We start from the raw sequence: 25,784 nt of genomic DNA on the forward strand, positions 1-25,784 counted from the left end.
TTTTTTTGGAGACAAGGTCTGGCTCTACCACACAGGTTGGAGTGTAGTGGCATGATCTCAGCTCACTGCAACCTCTGCCTAGTGGGCTCAAGCTACCCTCCCACCTCAGGCTCCCAAGTAGCTGGGACTACAGGTATGCACCATCACGCCTGGCTAATTTTCGCATTTTTTGTAGAGACAGGGTTTCACCATCTTGCCCAGGTTGGTCTCGAACTCCTGAGCTCAAGTGATCTGCCCGCCTCAGCCTCCCAAAATGCTGGGATTACAGGCATAAGCCACCACACTCAGGCAGGAACATATACTTTTAAAAGCTTCAGGAGGCTCCGAATTGGTCTATGAGTAGACCTCGTATTTCACAGCCCTACAGTACCTAATGATGAGGTGGGTGCACAATAAGTCACTACTGAACTTATGTTGACTGAATAACAGAAGATCAGGACCTAACACTAGGTTGAAGCCTACTGGAAAGGCACAGAGGCCTTTCTTAAAGGCCTAAAAGGCCAGGCTGAACTACGACAAAAGGCCAAACTAAAAAAACCCACTTCTAGCTTCAAAGCAATCAATAATCCTTTGTATCTCAAAGGCACTTTCATGTCCTTTCAGTAGATTACAGACATTAATATGGATTTTTTAAAAAGTAGAGATAGCTAAGAATAAACTAAAGCCAAATTTTACTTATTCTTTTTTTTTTTTTTTTTTTTTTTTGGTAGAAACTAGGGTCTCACTTTGTTGCCCAGGCTGGTCTCAAACTCCTGGCTTCAAGCTATCTTCCTGCCTTGGCCTCCCAAAGTCCTGGGATTTATGGGCATGAACCACCATGTCCAACCTTTATTCATTTAAAACAAGTGATCAGGCCGGGTGTGACAGCTCACGCCTGTAATCCCAGCACTTTGGAAGGTGGATAACTTGAGGTCAGTAGTTCGAGGCCAGCCTGGCCAACATGGTGAAACCCCAGCTCTACTAAAAATACAAAAATTAACCGGGCATGGTGACAGGTCCCTGTAATCCCAGCTACTCCGGAGGTTGAGGCAGAAGAATCACTTGAACCTGGGAGGCAGAGGTTGCAATGAGCTGAGATCATGCCCCTGTACTCCAGCCTGGGCAACAGAGTAAGACTCTGTCTCAAAAAAAAACAAAAAAAAAAACAAGTGTTCAGTAAGTGTTGGACAGTATATGTAAAAGCACTTTGAAAACTGGAATAAAATATGGCATTATTACCTGAACACTAATGTGTTTTTGTCATACGATCACTGCAAAGTAATCAAAAAAAGTTCAAGTTTAATGTAATTATCCTGAATGGAAATCTAAAAGGAATTAATGTTTTTAAACTAACAATGAACAAAAGAATACTCAATTCAAATGCTGAAAACTACAATTTTCTTCTACTATTGATACTGTTATGGCAGCTAGAACCTTTCATCCAGATCTAAACAAAATCAGAAACCAGTATCATGAAGCTTTAATTTTTAAAGCTAATTCCCCAATACTGAGTTCCCAACCAAAGTAGCACTGTCTTACAATTAAATTAATACCATTTACAGAAGAGAATCTTACACCCTCATCACGAGTCTTAACATATTTTGGAATTTCGCTTGACCATTTTCTGAATCTCTTAGAATTCTATTGCAGTTTGTTATCCAAGTAACTAGAGAAAAAATGTTTAAGCTACTCATAACTGTCATTGTGATATAAATTCAAGGAGTCTGAATTCTTTCTTGGGGCACATTACAGCTAATGGCCATGTGCCAGATTTCCTCGAAATATATCCAAATCCTCAATATGTAGCAAGGAAACATTTACTTTTCAATAATTCCTCATCCCTATTCAGACTACCACTCATCAAGATTTATAATTTTTTTCCCACAAAATGCTACACCATCACTAGATATAATATCTCAAAGATTAATGATAAAAGGAAAAATTTACCAACAGTGTAGACTCAAATGTTAGAAAGGGTTATCAAAGGATACTGCAGGAAATGCGAGTCTCTCTCTGAATATTTAAAAATTGAGTAAATTCTATCTTCCTGGGGTGTTTTAGGTTACCTGTTCAGTACCCAGGGAAGAAAAACAGATGACCTGTCAAGATCAGCAAAATTTTTAACATTTGAGGAAAAAATCCAATATTAACAAGACTGAAGGAAAAGAGGCAGTCTCATACTGTGCTGTTGGAAATATACACTGATACAATCTTTTCTGAAGAAAATTTGGCAATCTCCACTGATTTTTAAATGTATACTACCCTTTGACACAATGAGTCCACTGTTTGAAATTTATCCTATGGATATACCTGCAAAAGTATGGAAAGACACAGGTAGCTGGGACCACAGATGTGCGCCACCATGCCTGACTAATTTTTGTATTTTTTGTAGAGATGGGGTTTCACCATGTTGCCCAGGCCGATCTCAAACTCCTGGGCTCAAGCAATCCCCCTACCTCGGCCTCTTGGGTAGCTGAGACTACAGGTGCATGCTATTGCTCCCAGTTAATTTTTTAATATTTTGTAGAGACAAAGTCTTGCTTTGCTGCCCAGGCCGGTCTCAAATTCCTTGCTTCAAGCAATCCTCCCACCTCAGCCTCCCAAAGTGCTGGGATTACAGGCATGAGCTACTGCACCTGGCCTTTTTGACAGTTACTCATATGGATCTGTCCTATAACCCAGAAATTTTGCTCCAGGTTATCAACCCAAGAGAAATAAAAATATATGTCTCCAAATAGACTTGTGTACAAACATTCATAGCAATTTTATTCATGCAGCCCTAAACAGGAAACAATTCAAATATCCATCCACAGGACAATGGATAAGCAAACTGATATATTTCAACAATAGAATACTACTTGGCAATAAAAAAGAACTACTGATGGAAAAACTTGGATTAATTTTATAATCTGCTGAGTGAAAGAAGCCAAACACAAAAGAATACATACATGTGCTGTATGATTCCATTTATATGAAGTTCACGGATCAGCAAAACTAATCTACCATGAGAGAAGTCAAACATCTCAGCCTGGTGGTGGTGGAGAATGAGAGAGAAATGTTTCAGGGAGGCCAGAGGATTGACTGGAAATAGACAGGCTAGAACTTTTGGGGGGTAATGAAAATGTTTTTGATCTTGTTTTGGCTGGTTGCTACCTGGATGTATATAATTTTCAAAAACAATTATCGATTTAAAGTGTATAATTCAGTGGTTTTTAGTGTATTCACAGAGTTGTGCAACTAGCACCACAATCAATTTTAGGACATTTTCATCATCTCAAAAAGAAACTCCACACATACCCTTTAGTTATCTCTCTCCTGTGTTCCCTAGTCCTAAGCAACCACTAATCTATTTTCTGTCTCTATGGATTTGCCTATTCTGGACATGTCATAAAAATGGAATTTAAAAATGTTTTCAAGGTTCATCTATATTGTAGCGTATTTCAGTATCTCATTCCTTTCATGGCCAAAAAATATTCCATAGTATAAATATACCACATTTTGGCCGGACACAGTGGCTCACATCTGGAAGGCCAAGGCGGGAGGATCATTTGAGGTCAGGAGTTTGAGACCAGCCTGGCCAACATAATGAAACCCCGTCTCTACTAAAAATACAAAAATTAGCTGGGCATGGTGGCAGGTGCCTGTAATCCCACATACTCAGGAGGCTGAGGCAGGAGAATCATTTGAACCAGGGAGGCAGAAGTTGCAATGAGCCAAGATCACATCACTGCACTCTAACCTCGGGGACAGAGTAAGACTGTCTGGAAAAAAATCTAAAAAAATAAAATTAAATATACCACATTTTGCTCATCAGTTGATGACAGACATCTGGCTTGTTTCCAGCTTTTGACTATTATGAATAATGCTGCTGTAAACATTAGTGTACACATTTTTGTGAGAACTGTGCATTTTTTTTCCAATTCACATTTATTTTTGGCTCTTGGAGCAATGTCACATTTTCAATATGAAAAAAAGCAGCAAGTTCAAAATATAAATCTGTAGTGTAGGATAGAACAAAACCAAGTGTAAGGGGGGAAAAAGCAACAGCAAAAGGAAGATAGGAGATGTTGCAAAAAAGATGGAGGAGGGTTCCCCTTCCCTCTGGGGAATGACTCAAACACTGATGTGACAGTATATACCATCCCACATAAAGTCAGGGATGTTAATCCTTTTTGGGGGTTAAGAAAAGGTGGAGATTAGGAGGGCATTTCTGAAGGCCTAGGGACCAAGGCTGATCTCTTTCCCCCCTTGATCCCCTTCTCTAATCAGGGGAAAGGGAGGAATTCAATATGTGAGAGAGGTAGAGTCAGAGAGGGAAAGATTCCACTTGACAGAGTGGGGCAGACCTCTCCAAAGGGCAGAGCTTGGAGGGAGATTGAAAATGGAGAAAATACTACTAACACCTCTCTTGAAGCTGAGAAATGGAAAACGGAAATACCTGGAAATTATGACTTCAATAGCCTGGATTTCCCTCTCCAAAACTTTTAGGATGGAAAATCCCATCCCCTTCCTTGCAGTGACTTCTACCTGCCACCTTCTACCATCTTTCGCTTTGGGCTTAGGATGGTGGCCATTATCCACATGGGCTTTCAAAACCCAGTTGGTTCTAAATGAGATCTGGATGAGACCCAGCTTCAGATTTTAAAAAGGAGGAAATATTAACTGGACAGATGGAAGGGATGGGCACCAGAAGGAAATACAGGGTCACCCAGAGTGGCAGAAACCTAGGCTTCCCAGAGTGGAAAGAGAAAGGAAACATTCAACAAACAAGTATTAAGTGCCTACTACTTGCTAGGCGCTGTTCTAGATCTAGATTTATGTTTGAGGCAGCAAACACAAATTCTGAGGGAGAGAAAAGTGGCAGGTGAGTAAGATGGCTAAGGAAACTGAGAAGCCTGAGGCGATGGGGGCTCTGCCTTAGGCCTCCTCTTCAGCCTCCTCACCGAAATCCTCCTCCTCTTCTGTGGTGGCATCCTGGCACTGCTGATACTCAGAGACAAGGTCGTTCATGTTGCTCTCAGCCTTGCTGTACTCTCATCTCATCCATGCCCTCGGCTGTGTACCAGTGGAGGAAGGCCTTCCAGGGGAACATGGCAGTGAACTGCTCCAAGATGCACCTGAAGAGCTCCTGGATGCCCGTGCTGCTGCCGATTAACGTGACCACCATCTTGAGGCCATGAGGTGGGATGTCACAGACAGCTGTCTTGATGTTGTTGGGGATCCACTCCACAAAGTAGCTGCTGTTCTGGTTCTGCACGTTGAGCATCTGCTCATGGACATCCCTCCACAGAGACAGCAGCCACAGTAAGATATAAGCTGTGGCAGGGGTCTCATTATGTTCTTGGCATTGAAATCCTGCCGGATGAGTTTGGGCACTGTGAAAGCTCGATGCTGCTGGCTTCCACAGCTGGTGAGAGGGCAAAGCCAGCCATGAAGTAGTGGAGATGTGGTAAGGGCACCAGTTTGACTGCCAACTTGTGGAGGTCAGCATTGAGCTGGCCAGGGAAGCGGAGACAGGTGGTAACACTGCTTATGGTGGCTGAGACAAGGTGGTTCAAGTCCCCATAGTTTGGTGTGGTCAGCTTCAAAGTGCGGAAGCAGATGTCATAGAGGGCCTCGTTGTCAATGCAGTAGGTCTCATCAGTGTTCTCTACCGACTGATGGACGGAGAGGGTGATGTTGTAGGGCTCGACCACGGTGTCAGACACTGTGGGTGGAGGCACCACACTGAAGGTGTTCATGATGCAATCAGGGCACTCTTCTCGGATCTTGCTGATAAAGAGAGTACCCATTCCAGAGCCCATTGAGTGGGTCAGCTGGAAGCCCTGCAGGCAGTCACAGCTCTCTTACTCCTCCTGCACCACATCTACAACTGAATCAACCAGCTTGGCCCCCTCTATGTAGTGGCCTTTGGCCCAGTTGTTGCCTGCCCCAGATTGACCAAAAACAAAGTTGTCTGGTTTAAGCACCTGGCCAAAAGGGCCTGAGCTAGCAGAGTCCATGGTCCCAGGTTCTAGATCCACCAGGTTAGCACAAGGAACATATTTGCCATCTATGGCTTCACTGTAGTACATGGAGACACAGTCCAGCTGCAGGTCGCTGTCCCCATGTTAGGTGCTGGTGGGGTCGATTTCACGTTCATCACTGATCACATCCCAGCACTTGGCACCCATCCGGTTGCGACACTGACAGGCCTGGATGTGCACGATTTCCCTCATGGTTAAAATTTATTTTAATTTTTTTGCTCACCTCAAGGTATGCATGGGGCAAGAAAATATGTAATTTTTTTTCTCTGCTAGTTGCAGGCTGAAAGGATGGAATGCACCCCAGAGGCTAGAGCAGCAAGGTGCAAATGCGGCAGCAGGAAGGTTCTGAGAGGCAGAACTGTGCATTTTATTGTATAAAAATTAGATCTAAATTTTAATAACAAATATAGATATGAAAAATTATATTGTTACTATAAAGCATGATTTCTGAGTATTTCAGTGGATGGCATAACAAAAATATCTACCAATGGCAATCAAGCAAATTATAATAAAAACATGCTATTTCAGAGGAGAAAAAAGTTGTATGTCAACAAGAACAACTAAAATGAAATATCGTATTCATCTCCTAATGAAACAGAGGTTTCCTATATGAGTAAGGAAGCTGTCTGAAAGGAGGATTTAAGTCACTTCTTTACACACAAACTACAGCATAACTCCTAAAGGCTTCAGTGACCATACCACAGGAATATTTATTATCATCCAGACATCTCCATGTCCCATTAGCAACAAAATCAACACTGTAGTATGATCTAATTCTTTTGAGGAATAAAGAAAACAGTTTAGTCTATTTACCAAAGGCAGAAAATAGTTTTAAAATAATGTCTGTGTAGCATTGGGCACAACATTTACATACAGATACAGTACCTTGAGGGTGTCACACTAGAAAACAAATTTTCTTTACAAATTAAAGAACAGACACTTGATGCATTTGTATTTCTATTAAAACTGCAATTGATGGCTACTGATAAAAGCTAGTAGAGAGCTGAAGATTTGCAGTGGTGTCCTCTCCAAAACGTAGTTTAGGAATACTATCATATGATTACTAATGTTGTATAAATGCATGAGAATGACAGATACCAAATTCAGGATGTTGATTACCTCTTGGTGTTGTGGGAGGAGAGAGGGGAATATTATTGAGGAGGCATGTAAGAGTCTTCAATCATATTACAAATGTTTTGTTTCCTAAGTTGGGAGTCCTATTTTGTAACGGATTATGATCCAACCATTGAAGATTCTTACACAAAGCAGTGTGTGATAGATGACAGAGCAGCCCGGCTAGATATTTTGGATACAGCAGGACAAGAAGAGTTTGGAGCCATGAGAGAACAGTATATGAGGACTGGCGAGGGCTTCCTGTTGGTCTTTTCAGTCACAGATAGAGGCAGTTTTGAAGAAATCTATAAGTTTCAAAGACAGATTCTCAGAGTAAAGGATCGTGATGAGTTCCCAATGATTTTAATTGGTAATAAAGCAGATCTGGATCATCAAAGACAGGTAACACAGGAAGGAGGACAGCAGTTAGCACGGCAACTTAAGGTAACATACATGGAGGCATCAGCAAAGATTAGGTTGAATGTAGATCAAGCTTTCCATGAACTTGTCCGGGTTATCAGGAAATTTCAAGAGCAGGAATGTCCTCCTTCACCAGAACCAACACGGAAAGAAAAAGACAAGAAAGGCTGCCATTGTGTCATTTTCTAGAATCCCTTCAGTTTTAGCTACCAACTGCCAGGAAAAGCCCTCATCTTCTCTTCCTCTCCTCAGTTTACATCTTGTTGGTACCTTTCTAGCCTTAGACAAATGATCACCATGTTAGCCTTAGACAAATGATCACCATGTTAGCCTTAGACCAAGAAGCTGGCTAGTCCTTTCTGTGAAGCTAATACAATGGTCATTTCCAGACAAATTTAAAGGAAACACTAAGGCTGCTTCAAAGATTATCTGATTCCTTTAAAATATATGTCTATATACACAGACATGCTCTTTTTTTAAGTGCTTACATTTTAATAGAGATGAATCAGTTTTGGAATCTAAGCTGTTTGCCAAGCTGAAGCTACAGGTTGTGAAATAATTTTTAACTTTTGGAATCATACCGCCTACTGTTACTCTAAATAGAAATATAGGGGTTTTTTAATGTGAATTTTTGCCTATCTTTAAACATTTCAATGTCAGCCTTTGTTAACCTTAAATACACTGAATCGAATCTACAAAAGTGAACCATCTCAGACCTTTACTGATACTACAACTTTTGTTTTCTGGTGGCCAAAATATCAAATGCCTATTGTATTTATGGATTAAAAACTGCTCATAAAAGCCTGTGTTACTACTCCTACTCTTGAAGATGATAATATTCTACGTGGTCAAATATTTGGACTCATTTAGGACTTAGATATTTCAGTGTACTTGATTTTTTAATTTAACTATTTTTCACAGCCACGCTAAGGGTAAAAAGGAATAATTTCTGTCTGTCTTCCTTTTCAAGTATTTCTGGGTAAGGGATTCAAAAAACTAAAACTGTTTTTGTTTGTAATATAAAATATGGAATTGATCTTTCCGGGGTCAGAGATGATTAATGTTTTTGCTATATACTTTTATACATTATTTTCTTATCAAACTAGTTAACAAGTATTTTTATGTTTGTAAGCAGATATGCTTTCATAGCATACCTTGTGTATATGTAAAGATAAGTATTTAATTCTCACTGTTCACTTTTAACTGACAAAGAAAAACAAGTGGAAACTACAGAAACTGTGGTAGAACTTTTACTTGCTGGTCTGGTCTTGGTTGTACCCATCTTTGGCCAGTCACATATCTACTCAAGAAACCTTCCCAATATAGTACAACAGGATGAGACTCTGAAATCACTTTCAGTATTCCCTGCTAGATATTGTTATTTCAAGTAATAAGTGTAAGCTTTTAATGGATAATTAGTATAACTGTGGATGGCATCTGATTTTGTTTTTAATTCTGTGGATTGTGTTTAAGCAATTCAATAGTATGTTCCTGATTTTGAGATGCTAAGTGGTATTGCACAGTTGTCACTTTATCAAGTGTGTACAACAGTCCCATGAAGTTTATAGAGCATACCCTTGTATAGCTTCAGGTACTAGAATTAAAATTGATCTGTTATCACAAAAAAAAAACAAATTAAAGAACATTCTTTTCCAAAAATGGTTAAAAATTATTTTTCATACTGTGATAAAAACAAGAGGTTTGGGCTGGGCGTGGTGGTTCATGCCTGTAATCCCAGCACTTTGGGAGGCCGAGGCAGGCAGATCACAAGGTCAGGAGTTCAAGACCAGCCTGACCAACCTGGTGAAACCCCGTCTCCACTAAAAATACAAAAATTAGCTGGGCGTGGTGGCACATGCCCGTAATCCCAGCTACTTGGGAGGCTGAGGCAGAAGAATCGCTTGAACCTGGGAGGCGGAGGTTGCAGTGAGCCAAGATCGCGCTACTGCGCTCCAGCCTGGGCGACAGAGCAAGACTCCGTTTCAAGAAAAAAAAAAAAAAGAAAGAAAAAAAAACAAGAGGTTTATTACTGGCAAACAAACAAACAAGAACCAGTTAAGCAGGTCCATCATGGCTCCCTTTTGTAGTTGGGAAGAGAATTCTGGAAGTTATTGTGTTCCTACTATTTTTGGGGGACTCTACTATATACTTTACATACATATATTTCCTCATTTAATCCACAGAACAGCCTTATAAGGTAGGTACTATATTCCCATTTTATGGATAAGAAACTAGGATTAACTGGCTAAGCTACATACTAAAGAGAGTGAAGAGGCTAGGTTCAAACCCAAGACTTCATTCATACAGAACACGTACCTATAATTCAGGTACATCCCTTACATATATATCACTTTCCATTCATAGCCACTATTTCTAAAAGTGTACCTGAACTATTATTGCCACTTTCTCACTTATAATTCTTTCTGAATCTCATCTGCTTCCATGCAAAACACTTCTTCAAAATTGCTCCAGGATTGCCAATGACTTTGTAACAGCCAAATCTGAAGGACACTTTTCATTCTTTATCTATCTAACTTTTGTGGCCTAATCTCTTACTTTTGAAACACTCTCCTTCCTTGGCTAACTGAGCATTCCCTCTCATTATTCTTAAATGGTTCTTCTTCTCCATCTATACCTTTAATTTTTTCTTTTTTTTTTTTTTTTTTTTTTGAGACGGAGTCTCGCTCTGTCGTCCAGGCTGGAGTGCAGTGGCACGATCTCGGCTCACTGCAAGCTTCGCCTCCCGGGTTCACGCCATTCTCCTGCCTCAGCCTCCCAAGTAGCTGGGACTACAGGCGCCCGCCACCGCGCCCGGCTAACTTTTTGTATTTTTAGTAGAGACGGTGTTTCACCGCGTTAGCCAGGATGGTCTTGATCTCCTGACCCACCGTGCCTGGTTGTCTTTTTTATAATTTCTATTTATTAATATTCTCTACCTGGAGAAACATTGTTCTCATACTTTCCTTTAGTTCTTTATATATGGTTTCCTTTAATATATTTAAAATAGCTAGTTAAAGTCTTTGTCTAGTAAGTACAATGTTTTGGCTTCCTCGGGGATAGTCTCTATTGACTGCTTTTTTTCCTAGGTACATAGGTCACCCTTTATTGTTTATCTGCATGTCTTTCTCTTTTTTTGTTGAAAACTGGACATTTTAAATAATGTAGCTTCTCTAAAAATCAATCAAATCCTCCTCTTTCCCAGTTTGTTGTTGTTGTTGCTGTTTATTGTTGTGGTTGTTTATTTAGTGACTTTTCCAAGCTAATTCTATAAAGTCTGTAATCTTTGTCCCACATGGCCACTGAATTTTCTCTTCTCTCAGCTACTGACTGGACAGAGATGTCCTTAAATGACTGAACTAAAAAGTCTCCTGGTCTTTACTGGACCTCTACCTGCATAATGTGGTACTCAGCCAGGCAGTTTACAATTCTACCTTAGCCTTTGCCTTTTGCTTGTGCAGAGCCCCAAGTTTAGCCAGAGGTGAGCTTAGGACCTTCTCAGGTCTTTCCTGAGCATGCACACAACTCTGACCTTATATACGCCATTAGCCTTCTAGATTCTCAGGAACATATCAGATCTTTTCAAAGCCCCCTATGGACATCCTACTCCCCAACTTTTCCTTTTTTTTTTTTTTTTGGTTATTTTGTTGTTTACCCCAATTGGCACCTGAGGTAGCTACTTTGTTGAACAGTTGTGGCTGATTTTTCTTGACAATTGCCTCTAGGGAAAATACTCTTTGCACTGGGTGAGTTTTCAGTGAGGTGAAATAAAGACAAAGCTTTCAAGTGGGGTTTACCAGGACACTGTCAGACAGGTCATATAATGACAGCTCTCTAAGGAAGGGGCTTTGAAAGAGCTCCAACTCTGTTCTGACTTGCTCAGTGCCAGCTAGGCTGCTAATTTTCACCATGACTGCAAGCTGTAGGTTTTCAAGGCTACAGTGGAGCTGCAGAAAGGGGGAGGTGTTAAGGCAGGTGAAAATGCCACAAAGCTCGTTGCTCTCACAGAGATTATGTTCCTTGTTGTTGTTTTAAGCACCCCCCACCTCCACTCCCAACAGATTGTTGTAAATCTGGTTAATTTTTAAAGTTATGGAAAAAGTTGATCTTGACAATTTTTGCCAGAGTTCTCCAAACTTTTATAAAGGACAGGATTTTTGGATGTTGTTATTTTGCCACTTCCCATAACATCACTGATCATCCCCATAATTTTTAGATTTCTTTGAAAGATATTAGATTGTTTAAAGCAACAATAATAATAGTATATTGTGAGGGTTATAATATACTTAGGAATAAGTGTATGGAAACAATAACACAAAAGATAGGAGAAGGTAGATAGATAGGCAGCTGTAAAAATCTTACGTTATATACAAAATGGCATAACACTATTTGAAGGTAGACTGTGATATATTAAAAATGCATGTTGTGGCCATGTGTGGCCCATGTCGGTAATCCCAGAACTCTGGGAGGCTGAGGGAGGTGGATCACTTGAGGTCAGGAGTTCAAGACCAGCCTGGCCAACATGGTGAAACCCCATCTCTACTAAAAAAAAAAAAAATACAAAAATTAGCTGGGCATGGTGGCACAAGCCTGTAGTCCCAGCTACTCAGGAGGCTGAGGCAGGAGAATGGCTTGAACCCGGGAGGCAGGGGCTGCAATGAGCCGAAATTGTGCCACTTCTTTCCAGCCTGGGCAACAGAGCGAGACTCCATCTCAAAAAAAAAAAAAAAAGAAAAGAAAGAAAGAAAAAAGGAATTGCATGGTGAGGTTTGGGCTTAATTTTTTTACTTAAAAAAACAGAAACTGCAGTGTACAAGTTTGTCATTTTATAATTAAGGAATTAAAAGTTAAAGTGATTGACTGATAAAAATAGTTTCACACGGCCGGCCAGTCAACAGCAGAGCCATAGTAAAATTCTTACTTTATAAATTCTAGTCCAGTTGTCTCAAGAGAAAATAATTTCCATGCAATGTCAACCATGTATACAACTACATATAAATAACACGCTCATTTCAAATGATTCTTATTTAGCAGGTCTAGTAAGATCTCTATTTGGAAACATCCTGAATTTAGTTTTAATTAATTCAAATTCTCATCAATTAATGAAGATTATTTAAGTGTGCTCTACTTAATGGAACATCAAAAATATTGAAGCTAAACAATCATTTAAAGCACCAGCTACCAAGTTCAGAGAATATAATCTTTCATTCAAATGAAAGACTAACTCATTCACACTTAAGGAAAATATGATTTTAAAATGTATGAAATCTGTATGTAGCATTACCTGTAGCGCCTAGTGGGTGTCCCTTTGAAATCAGTCCACCACTAGGATTTATGACCCACTTTCCTCCATATGTATTATCTCCTCTATCAACCAGCGTTGCACCTTGTCCTATAGAAGAAAAAATAATATTCACAAATGTTAATAGTAACAATAGAACAAATGATATGCTTTTATAAGATTTCCATATAGCCAAGAATTTCTTGGAGCAAATATTTCTTAACAGTTCAAACTAACAACAATTTGACATAAGCACTTTTAAAAGTAATAAATACTTACATTTTCAGAACATTTCCTGTATGAAACAAAAGCTCCTATTAGTTCCTTAGAGCTCTCTGACTTCCAAAATTACTCTAAATATGGTAGAGATTCAGAGAACTAGGAGAATAGAACTGAAATGGATATAATGCTATAACTAAAATAACTGTCAGCTTTAAAACTGCATAATTTTGCCAAAATGTGTTCTTTTCTATTTTCATCTGTACTGCTATATACTATATAAGTATTTTTAATAAATATGGAAAAACAGGAGAAAAAAGGCACTTTCATAAAATGAAGAGAAATGTCTGAAAACACTGTTGAGCCACAAAAGTAAGGTTAAAGAAAAAATTACTTCACATGCTTGGTGGCTTCAATGTTCCTGTCAATTTCTTGGTCATTTGGTCATTCTTCCAGATGCTTAAGAAATAAATAAAAATGTATGTATTGTATAAAATTGTCTTCCACATCTATTTACGATAAAGTAATAAGATGTGGACGCTCCAAATAATGATAGTAATGTTGGTGGCAATGCTGTCAAAGGTAGCTAATAGCTTTGAGCACTCACTCTGGGTCAGCTCTTGTTCTAATTATTTTCTGTATATATAGTCAGCATCCATGGGTTCCACATCATGGATTCAACCATCCACAAATCAAAAATATTCAGAAGAGGCCGGGCACCATGGCTGATGCCTGTAATCCCAGCACTTTGGGAGGCCGAGGCAGGTAGATCACCTAAAGTCAGGAGTTCGAGACCAGCCTGGCCAACATGGTGAAACCCTATCTCTACTAAAAATACAAAAATTAGCCAGGCATGGTGGCGCACCCCTGTAATCCCAGCTACTTGGGAGGCTGAGGCAGGAGAATCGCTTGAACCTGGGAGGCAGAGGTTGCAGTGAGCCAAGGTCAAGGTCATGCCATTGCACTCCAGCCTGGGCGACAAGAGCAAAACTCTGTCTCAAATAAATAAATAAATAAATATATATATATATATATATATATATATATATATATATTCAGAAGAAAAAAATTACAAAAAGCAAAACTTCAATTTGTATGTGCTGAGTACTACATTGAATCCATGTGAATGAAGTGATATGTAGTTATTATAGGTAATCTAGAGATTATTTAAAGTATACAGGAGGGTGTGCATAGGTTATATGCAAAAATTATGCCATTTTATATAAGCAGCTTCCATGGATTTTGGTATCTGTGGGAGGTCTTAGAAAAAAAACCCCACAGATACTGAGTGATGACTATTTATAAAATTTAATATTCAATCTTATGAAGTAGGTGCTATCATTCTCATTTCCTAGATGAGAAAACAGACAGAGATATTAAGAAATCAACCAAGGCAACAGCAAGAGATCTAGGATTAATACTCAGGGAGCCTGGCTCCACAGCCTGTGTTCTCAGCTAATATATTATATTGCCTTCAAAAACAAAAGTTCCTCTGTTGATAAAATGAAATACACTAATCACAGGATTTTAGATGACTGACACTTCTAATTTGGCTTTAAATCTAGGTTATAGATAAAACCATTGGTTAAGGCACTCTCTCTTTTATTTTTCGGTATGTTTCTACCTTAGAAATTGCTCTGAGGCTCTAGTCATAAGAGATAAATCTATCTACTATTGCTACTTACAAACTGCTAAATATTGTTTCTGTAGCAAGTAATAGCAAACTAAACACAAGCTAACCCCTAAAAGTGAATAATTCACTACACTTTTCCTATAATATATACAATCTTGTAAAGTATTAAAAGATTCCAAAGGGAAGTTATCTTGAACTCATCAACTAAAAATATTCAGAGATTAAAGTACTGTAAATGAACGCTCTCACCTAGCATAGATAGGAAAACAAATGCATACGCTTTTGGAAAACAATTATTATACCTGTTCTGTGCCAAAAACTAAACTAGGAACTTATGGATACAATAGTGAACCAAACGAAAATCCCTACTATCATGGAGTTTAAGTTATTGTGGAGAGAGGGGTGAGGAAAAGACAGACAATATATAAAATAAGTAAAGAAATATGTAAAGTGGTGATAAATGCCAAGGGAAAAAAGAAAGCAGGAAAAGGGTATAGGACACATTGAGACAAGGAAGATGGAGGTGAGTGGTTTGTATTTCAAACAAAGTGATCGGAGAAAGCTTCCACTGAGAAGGACATTAGTCAAAGACCTGAAGGGAGTGAGGGAGCACATCATGTATGTTTGGAACAAAGGCCCTGAAACAGGAGCGAGCTTCCAGTGCTTGAAGAAGGAAGCCAATGTGGCTGCAGCAGAGTAGAAGATTCAGAGAAAAGCAGAGGAAGTCAGAGATGGGAGTGGGGAGTAAGGAGGACAGATCATATTTGGCTTGTTCATCTGAGTGAGTTGAGAAACTACTGGGTTTTGAATGAATTAATGAACTGATTTGCTGCACATTCTAGCTTCAGTCTGGAGAGACAAGGCAGAAGCACGGGACCAGCCATAAGACTCCAACAATAATATAAATGAGAAACGATGCTGTTCTGCACTAGGCTGGCAATGACAAAAGTGGTGAGATGTGGTCATATTCTGGATTTATTTTGAAGGTAGAGTCCATAGCCAACAGGACTTAGAGATAGATTTAATGATGATTGTGAGAGAGAGAAAAGAATTCAAGCCTGATGGTTTCCAGTTTAAGCAACAGGAGGATGGGGAAGACTGAGGGAGGAGAAAGTTTGAAAAATATCCATAGCTCAATTTTGGACTTAGGTTTGAGATGCTTATGAGACATCCAAAGAAACCCCTAAAAAGTAGGCAGCTGGATTCTTGAGTCTAGAGGTTGGAGAAGCAGTTCAAGCAAGGAGTATAAGTTTGAAAGTAATCATTTTGGCCAGGCCTGGTGGCTCACACCTGTAATCCCAGCACTTTGGGAGGCTGGGGTGGGTGGATCACCTGAGGTCAGGAGTTCGAGACCAGCCTGACCAACATGGTGAAATCCCGTCTCTACCAAAAAATATGCAAAAATTAGCCAGGCGTGGTGGTGTACCCCTGTAATCCCAGCTACTCGGGAGGCTGAGGCAGGAGAATCGCCTGAACCCGAGAAGGGGAGGTTGCAGTGAGCTGAGATCTCACCATTGTACTCCAGCCTGGCCAGCAAGAGCAAAACTTTGTCTCGGAAAAAAAAAAAAAAAAGAAGAAAAGCTGGGTGTTGTGGCTCACACCTATAATCCCAGCACTTTGGGAGGCCAAGGTGGGCAGATCACCTGAGGTCAGGAGTTCGAGACCAGCCTGGCCAACATGGTGAAACCCCGTCTCTACTAAAAATACAAAATTAGCTGGGCATGGTGGCGCATGCCTGCAATCCCAGCTACTCAGGAGGCTGAGGCAGGAGAATTGCTTGAACCCAGGTGGCGGAGGTTGTGGTGAGCTGAGATAGCGCTACTGCACTCCAGCCTGGGCAACAAGAGTGAAACTCCATCTCAAAGAAAAAAAAAAAAAGAAAGTAATCATTTTATATCTGTATCTACATAAAATATTTAACTTTGAGATTAAGTTCCATATTAGGCAGAATATGTTCACTACAGTTTATCTCTTGCATTGATAACAACTGAAAACACTGGATATAAAAATAAAAATTAAAAAAACTGCCTGAGGACTCTGAAAAGTAAATAAAAGCAGGGGGATTATAGAGCAAGTCAAAACTTGGAGAAGCTACTGCATAAGGGTGAGGTCCTGGTTGTCTTTTTTTCTTTTTAGGCTCTCTCTCTCTCAACAGCTTTGCCCCAGGGTTGAGCACAGCTCTGGAACAGCATGGCAGCAGAAACAGCAAAGGTAGCTAAAACTCTAACAGAAACCCCATCTTCCTAACCAAAGGAACTAGGAAAAGAAATCTCTGCAGGCTGGAGAGTAAGGGAAGAAGTCCATAGTGGAGAGAGCCAGAGAAGAGGATCCCCTAATTCTGCGTATAGACCTGTACAAGTCTCAGGCTCACTCTGACGTAGGCATACGTTTAGAGAGCTGAGCAAAGACTTTAACCACCACCCTCAGAAGGCAAGACAGAACTTATTGTCAGAACATACTGGCTTAAATGCTTGCTAAAACAGAAACATCAACGTTCTCCAAAGGATCTATATAATAGGACATTCACCCTGTCCAGGATGCAATCCAAAATTATTTGCTATACAAAGAATCAGAAAATGTAACCAATACTCTCAAGGTAAAAGACAATCAACAGATGCAAAACCCAAGAAAGCCCAGATTATGGAATTATTAAAGACTTTAAAACAGCTGTTAGAACTACAAGGTAAAGAAAGCCCACTAGAAATCAGCAAAAAGATGTAAGCTCTCAGCAGAGAAATAGAAACTATAAAATGAACCAAATGGAAATTTTAGAACTGAAAATACAATATTTGAAATAGAAAACTCATTAGAATGGTTTGTGAGTAGAAAGAAGATGAAGGAAGAGTCAGTGAATTTAAAGATATATCAACATAAATTATCAAATGTGAAGAACAGAGAGAAAAGGGGATTCAAAGTGAACAGTTTCAGGGACCTATGGGACAATATCCAAAGGTCTAATACATGCATCATTGGAAGTCCAGAAGAAGAGGAGGAAAAAATTGGGACAGAACATAAATTTAAAGAAATAATGGCTGAAAACTTGCCAAATTTGGTAAAAATTTGCATTTTCAGACTTAAGAAACTCAGAAAACACAACAGAGAATAAATTAAAAGAAAACCATGCCTAGACATTGCACAAACTGCTAAAAATCTTGAGAATAGCTAGAGAAAAATGGCCCATCACATACAGAGAAACAACAATTTGAACAACCATGACTCCTCGTTAGAAACTATGGTGGTCAGAAGACTGAAACAACATGTTTTAAGTGCTAAAAGACGTGTCAACCTAGAATTCTATAATCAGCCCAGAGTTCCTTTAGGAATTAAGGTTAAGCAAAGACATTTTCAGTTGAAGGAAAACTAAGAGAATTCATCTCCAAGAGATCTGCTTTATAAAAAATGCTACAAAAAGTTCCTTAGGCTAAAGAAAATGATTACAGAGAAAAACTTGGGTGTTCAAGAATGAAGAACAACAAAAAATGATAAATATCTGGATAAGTATAAAATACTTTTTCCCTCTTAGTATCTTTAAAATTATGTGTGACATTTTTACCCATGACATATAACAGACATCTAAGTGTATGACTGTTGAAAGCAAAACTTATAATATTATATATTTGGGTTTTCAATGTAAATAGATATAACACATATGACAATTATAACATAAGGGACAGTGTAGGGCAAAGAGGAGTCAGTGAATGGACCTATACGGTTGCAAGGCTTCTACATTTTATGTGAAGTGGCACAATATTAACTCAAAGGAGACGCTTAAGAAGGCATACTATAATTCTTATCGCAGTGGTTCTCAACTGGGAGAGTTTTTTTTTTTTTTTTTGAGATGGAGTCTCGCTCTGTCACCCAGGCTGGAGTGCAGTGGTATGATATCAGCTCCCTGCAAGCTCCGCCTCCCAGGTTCACACCATTCTCCTGCCTTAGCCTCCCAAGTAGTTGGGACTACAGGCGCCCAACACCACGCCCGGCTAATTTTTTGTATTTTTAGTAGAGAGGGGGTTTCACCGTGTTAGCCAGGATGGTCTCGATCTCCTGACCTTGTTATCTGCCCGCCTTGGCCTCCCAAAGTGCTGGGATTACAGGCCTGAGCCACCGCGCCCGGCCAACTGGGAGAGATTTTACTCCCCAGAAGACATTTGACAATATTTGAAGACATTTTATGGTTGTTACAACTGTGGGGGGTGGTGCTACTGGCATTTAGTAGATAAGAGGTAGGGATATTGCTGAATATCCTACTATGCACAAGCTGTATCACAAGAATGATAGAGCTCAAATGTCAATAGTGCCAAGGTTGATAAACCATGCTCTATAGCAACCACCGGGATAAACAAAGAAGAAAAAACAAAGAGATATGGTGAAAAAAGCAATCGATAAGTTGAAATGGCATACTAAAAATATTTAAATAATGCAAAAGAAGTCAAGAGGAGGGGCACAGGGGAACAAAAATTACAGGGGACAAATAGAAAACAGATAATTAAATGACCAACCTAAATCCTACTATATCAATAATTACATTAATTATCTAAATAAATATTGTCTAACAGAAAGATAATGCCCACACAATACTTTTAAATTTTCTAGTATATATTTTATTTAATATATACATTATATATATATATAAAATATTTTCATTCAACATGTAATCAACATAAAAAAATTATCAGTGAGCCAGGTGGCTCATGCTTGCAAACCCAGCACTTTGGGAGGCTGAGGCGGGTGGATCACTTGAAGCCAGGAGTTTGAGAACAGCCCGCGCAACATGGTGAAACCCTGTCTCTACTAAAATTACAAAAATTAGCTGGGCATGGTAGCATGCGCACCTGTAATACTCGGGAGGCTGAGGCACAAGAATCGCTTGAACCCAGGAGGCAGAAGTTGCAATGAGCCGAGATCACACCATTGCACTCCAGCCTGGGCGACAAAGCGAGACTCTGTCTCAAAAAAAAAAAAAAAAAAAAAAAAATTATTAATGAAATACTTTACATTCTATTTTTCAATATTAAGTCTCCAAAACTCCATGTGTACTTCACACTTACAGCACACGTCAATTTGGACTAGCTACATTTCAAAGACTAAAGTATAGCTAGTGGCTATCATTATCAGCACAGGTTTCAACACTCCAGTTAAAAGGCAGAAATCAACAAAGTAGATTTTAAAAAATACATTATCACGGCTGGGCGCAGTGGCTCACGCCTGTAATTCCAGCACTTTAGGAAACCTAGGTGGGTGGATCACCTGAGGTCAGGAGTTTGAGACCAGCCTGGCCAACATGGTGAAACCCTGTCTCTACTAAAAATACAAAAATTAGCCGGGCACGTTGGCGGGTGTCTGTAATCCCAGCTACACAGGAGGCTGAGGCAGGAGAATCACTTGAACCCAGGAAGTGGAGGTTGCATTGAGCTGAGATTGCACCACTGCACTCCAGCCTGGGCTACAGAGAGAGTCTCCGTCTCAGAAAAACGAAAAAACAAAAAAAAATTATTGCTTACATGCTGCCTATAAGAGATACACTTTAAATAAATTAACATAAATAGGTTGAAAGCAAATGAATAAAATCTCATGCAAAGAATAGGCATAAGAAAGATGGAGTAGCTATTTTGGTCAGATAAAAGAGCCTTCCAGACAAATAATATAATCACAATACAAATTATTTGGACACTCCATCATCTTAGTGTTGGTACTGCCTAATACCACAAGTTCTAAAAAGTCCACTACCAAAACAGCTTACATTCACTTCCCACAGTGTGGCAGAGCCAACGTTAAGGGAAAAGTGAATAGTGAATTCTTTTATCTAACGGTCAAAGTGAAGTTTTCTCAGTGAAATTTACTGAATTAATCTGCCCTATTCAAAGATGTTACCTTCTGGACAGAGTCCCAGTGCTTCATAAGTAAGGAGTTCGTTGGTAGAAAAGCAATCGTGAAGTTCTATTACGTCAATATCATTTGGTGTCAGGCCAGATTTCTCATAGCATTTTCTTGCAGCTTCTTTACTCATATCAAAGCCAACCTAAAACCAAAACCATATATAAATAAAGGGCACCAAAACTGGGCCTTTTAAACAAGTATTTTAAGAGATTAATAGATGCATAACCTTAACAACTGATAATTGACCACATATATTAAATTCTTGCCCAGGTGCATTGGCTCATGCCTATAACCCAAGCACTTTGGGAAGCTGAAGCAGGAGGATCATTTGAGCCCAGGAGTTTGAGACCAGCCTGGGCAACAATGGAAGATCCTGTCTCTACAAATAATTTAAAAATTAGCCTGGCGTGGTAGTATGTGCCTGTGGTCCCAGATACTTGGGAGGCTAAGCTGGGAGGATCGTTTGAGCACAGGAGGTCAAGGCTGCAGTGAACCAGGATCACCCCACTGAATTCCAGCCTGGATGAAAGAGCAAGATCCTGTCTCAAAAAAAAAACAAAAAAAGAAGAGAAGAAGAAAAGAAGAAAAGAAAGAAAGAGAGGAAAGGGAAAGGGAAAGAAAGGGAGGAAGGAAGGGAGGGAGGGAGGGAAGGAGGGTCGGTCAATTGATTCTATATTACACAGAAACTCTAAATAAAATAACATCTAGGAGAAGGATGTACATATTCAATATTGTACTAAAAAAGACAGAATTTTTAAATAAAATATATAAAAAGGACCTAGAATTCCTCAGAGCATATCTTGTGCTAAGTTACAAAACTTTTGTCAAACTACAATGTATAGTTGTGATAAATAAGTTGAAGACATTTATTACCAGATCATTATGAGTCAGATACACTGAAATATATGGAAGAATTTCTATATAAAATGACACAATCTTCTTTTAGAAGATCATCTAGGATTCAAACCATTTTTCCAAAGTCCATGTTCTTAACATGTTTTTCACCTCAAATAATAAAATAACTTTTCTTCAAGGAATAAAACCGTGAGGCCAGGCGTGGTGGCTCATGCCTGTAATCCCAACACTTTGGCACTTTGGGAGGCCGAGGCAGGTGAATCGCTTGAGTCCAGGAGTTCAAGACCAGCCTGGGTAATATGGCAAAACCGTGTCTTTACAAAAAAAAAAAAAAAATACAAAAATTTAGCCAGATGTGGTGGCACGTGCCTGTAGTCCCACTTACTCGAGAGGCTGAAGTGGGAGGATTGCTTGAGCCTAGGAGGCAGAGGTTGCAGTGAGCTATGATCGCACCACCACGCTCCAGCCTGGGCAACAAAGCAAGATCCTGTCTCAAAGAGAAAAAGAAAAAGAAATAAAACTGTGGTATAATGAAAAATGTACTATAACCAGGAAACCTAAATATAAATTCCACCTCTGCCACAACCTAACTATGATCTTGGGCAGTTACAAAAACATTTTCCAGTTCACAGTGTTGTTGTAAAATCATTTGTAAACTATAATTTAGCATGCAATTTTGTGTATTGTGTGTATGTCTTCAAATATTCAACTAACTCTAGGTCTGAATTTTCATCTTTTTTACTTTTTCCATTTTGTACTCAATCTTTAATCAGAATTTTTAAAGTGCTGAGGGTCAAGAAAGTTCATTAAAATCATCTTTGTGGCAGTGTGTGATGATTCACACCTGTAATCCCAGCACTTTGGAAGGCTGAGGCAGGTGGATCACTTGAGCCAGGAATTCAAGACCAGCCTGGGAAACATGGCAAAACTGTGTCTCTACAAAAAATACAAACATTAGCTGGCAGTCGTGGCATGTGCCTGTAGTCCCAGCCACTTGGGAGGCTGAAGTGGGAGGATTGATTGAGCCTGGGATGTGGAAGCTATAGTAAGCTGAGATCGCACTACTGCACTGCAGCCTGAGTGACAGAGTAAGACCCTGTCGAAAGAAAGAAAAGAAAAGAAAAGAAAAGAAAGAACAACAAAACAAAACAATCATTTTTTCCTTAACTCTGTAAGATTGGAGTTCTAGGCATAGTCAACTTAAAATAATGACAAATAGCATGTCTAGTTAATTAAAAGTTATTATATAATAATGCATGGCTCCATCACAAGAATCATGAGACTCCATCTTAAAAATAAAAATAACAAATAGAATCTCAGACATACCATTTTAATAATGCTTTTTTCTTCAAACGAGCTTGGCAAATCAGTCATCATTTCTTGTGCCAAAATTTCCACAGCTTTGGATTGCAGGCCATACTTATGTACAAATGCTTCACTGGCCAAAATTGCTGCTGCAGCACCATCTGAAGTGGGACTAAGAGGAAGTAAAAATAATTCTCCACACCCAGTAGCACCTGATCGGAGGATTTCAGACTAGGAGTTACTTCTATGTGAAAGGAAAGGCCAAATATGCTTGCTGGTCAGTGGATTGTCTTCTTTGTGATATCTACAGTTGTAAATCACACATGCTTCCCACCTGAGGACTGAACCTCTATCAAGAACTTAAATGTTGTCAATCACTACTTGGTATCTAAGAGTCCCAAAAAGTTCTTTTTTTTTTTTTGAGATGGAGTTTCGCTCTTGTTGCCCAGGCTGGAGTGTAATGGTGTGATCTTGGCTCATTGCAACTGCAACCTCCTCCTCCCCGGTTCAAGTGATTCTTCTGCCTCAGCCTCCTGAGTAGCTGAGATTACAGGCATGTGCTACCACGCCTGGCTAATTTTGTATTTTTAGTAGAGACGGAGTTTCTCCATGTTGGTCAGGTTGGTCTCGAACTCCCAACCTCAGGTGATTCGCCCACCTCGGCCTTCCAATGTGCTGGGATTACAGGCGTGAGCTACCGCGCCCAGCCCCAAAAAGTTCTTATTGCAAAGAATTACCAATTTGCCTCTGGAGATGCATAAGGCATCTCCTGAGGAGTAAGTCCAAACGGTTATTCCTATCCTAGTACAATAAAGATTCTACTACAGACCGCCCCAGCTCCAACTTAGCTATCTCCAAATAACTCAGTCCTGAAATCCTTTTGGAAACTGGGAAAAGATAGCTTCGGAATACTAAACCATCTGCTTTAGTTAAGACTCTCAAGATCTTAAATAGATCTTTTTCTTACAGCAAACCGTGATGGAAGGTAGCAAACACAAGAAGCCTTCTGGGAGTTCAGTTAGACTTTCTAAATGGGCAGACCCTCATATCACAACAAATAAAAGCTGACCCAACTTATTTCTTTCCATCCCGGCCTGTATCTACAGGGCACAGCCAGGTGTTAACTAGGACACAGGCAGGAGCTAAGCAGTACTCACTCAATTGTCTAGGAGACAGATACTGTCAAGCACTTTGCAAGAAACAACTGTTATCATCATTAGAGCTATGAATTTTTCCTTGTTTTACTTTTACTCATAGCTACTATTATAGAGTAGAATTTCCTGTAGTAGAAGTACATAGCAGGGAAAACAAAATGCTTTGGGCTCCACTGGCCCCCAAGCCACAGTTTAATGAATAAATACAATTGAAATCACCAAAGTAGGTAGAAGTCCTGCAAGAAGAAGTAAAACACATCATTTTCCAAGAGAAGAGACAGTCTGTCTCCAGGCAGGAGTGAGAAGTAGGGTACTCTAGTGAAGTGACCCAGAGTGGGGACAGCACTGGGAGGAGTTCTGTGAAAGCTCCGCCCAGATACAGAGCCTAAGGTTTAACCACAGGGGGGTGGCAGGAAGGGGAGCAGTTACTTCCCTCATTAAATTTTAAAATATATTTTTCTTACCAACATTGTAAGATAGTCAAAAAATCAAAAACTTCTTTAGATGCCATCACTTCATCTAAACTGTATTCATCTTGGAACTGGGAATACCTAAATACAAAATAAATATTAGTTACAGAATGTGAGATAGCAACTGTAATTTTTGTTGCAGAGTTAGAAACAGAATAATATGTAAATATTATTTTCACAACCAGAAGACAGATTTTTATGAATAGCCATAAATGTCATCTGAATTGACCTTTTTAAAAATCCTAACTCTAAAATACAGTATGTTTTATTTTTTAAAATTTGGTCTTTGTCCTGGGTTCCTGGCTTGGAGCTTCCAAAGCCCTTGGAATTTCCTGAATGATAGAAGTGTCTTTGTTATTCTAATGAGGTCACTTATGGTGGGCCTTGTTATCTTGAAAATGGGAGACTGACCACCAAAAGACCAACCATGTGACTACAGAGTTGAGACTTTTGAGCCAGCTCAACCTCTGAGAAGAAGAAGAAGGCTGGAGATTGAGTTCAGTTACGTGGCCAGTGATTTAATCTATGCCGACATAATGAAGCCCCAGTAAAAAATCTGGACATGGTGTTCAGCGGGGCTTCCTGATTGGTGAACATCTTGATGTATCCGGAGGATGACATGCCCTGACTCCATAGGGAAAAGGCAAGAAAGCTTTGCTTGGGATGCTCCCAGACCTCACTCTATATGCCTCTTCATTTGACTGTTTCTGATTTATATCCTTTATAATAAAACTGTAATTTTAAGTACTTTCCTGAGTTCTGTAAGTTGTTCTAGTGAATTATTGAATCTGAGGGAGTCATGGGAGCCCCTGGATTTGTGGTCAGTTGGTCAAAATATGGGTGGCATGGGCATCCCACTTGCAGCTAATGTCTGACGTATGAGCAGTCTTGTGGAGGACTGGGTCCTTAATTCATGGAGTTTGCATTAACTCCCAGGCGCTTCATGCTGGAATTGAGTTGCAATATACTCTGTTGGTGTTAGACCAGTTGGGGATTAAAACAGAATACCATATTTATGTTTCCTGGCAAATTAAAGAATACTAGTTCCTTAAAAGCAAAATCAAATCACCTGCAATTCAGCCAACTTTTAAGCTGATAATATTATACAAGTACATTAATTAAGGCTAATGGAGCTTTTAAATAAATGTACAATTAGCCAGGCGTGGTGGCTCACACCTGTAACCCCAGCACTTTGGGAGGCCAAGGCAGGCAGATCACCTGAGGTCAGGAGTTCAAGACCAGCCTGGCCAACATGGCAAAACCTCGTCTCAACTAAAAATACAGGCTGGGTACAGTGGCTCACACCTGTAATCCCAGCACTTTGGGAGGCAGAGGCAGGTGGATCATGAGGTCAAAGTTCAAGACCAGCCTGGCCAAGATGGTGAAACCCTGTCTCTACTAAAAATACAAAAATTAGCCAGGTGCTGTGGCAGGTGCCTGTAATCCCAGCTACTC

At 39.7% G+C, this 25,784-nt stretch overlaps 1 protein-coding gene and 1 pseudogene across 3 annotated transcripts in view; both read right to left on the minus strand.

The window, feature by feature from the left end:
• Positions 1-25,784, minus strand: part of SCP2 (sterol carrier protein 2) — a 123,202-nt gene that overhangs the window by 49,162 nt on the left and 48,256 nt on the right. For 2 of the 3 annotated variants that reach the window (XM_004025815.5, XM_063698614.1), the window contains exons 8-11: positions 24,324-24,410; positions 22,727-22,877; positions 20,540-20,687; positions 12,820-12,927 (exon numbers count right to left, since the gene is read on the minus strand). In XM_004025815.5, coding sequence (XP_004025864.1) covers positions 12,820-12,927; positions 20,540-20,687; positions 22,727-22,877; positions 24,324-24,410 — 494 coding nt within the window. Of the gene's footprint in view, positions 1-2,719; positions 7,666-12,819; positions 12,928-20,539; positions 20,688-22,726; positions 22,878-24,323; positions 24,411-25,784 lie in introns of those variants that run through there. The other variant, XM_019018751.4, reaches the window with a different exon arrangement.
• On the minus strand, positions 2,720-6,197 carry LOC101145002 (tubulin beta chain-like; annotated as a pseudogene).

The sequence above is a fragment of the Gorilla gorilla genome, chromosome 1 (assembly GCF_029281585.2).
Source record: "Gorilla gorilla gorilla isolate KB3781 chromosome 1, NHGRI_mGorGor1-v2.1_pri, whole genome shotgun sequence".
In the NCBI taxonomy this organism is placed as follows: Eukaryota; Metazoa; Chordata; class Mammalia; order Primates; family Hominidae; genus Gorilla; species Gorilla gorilla.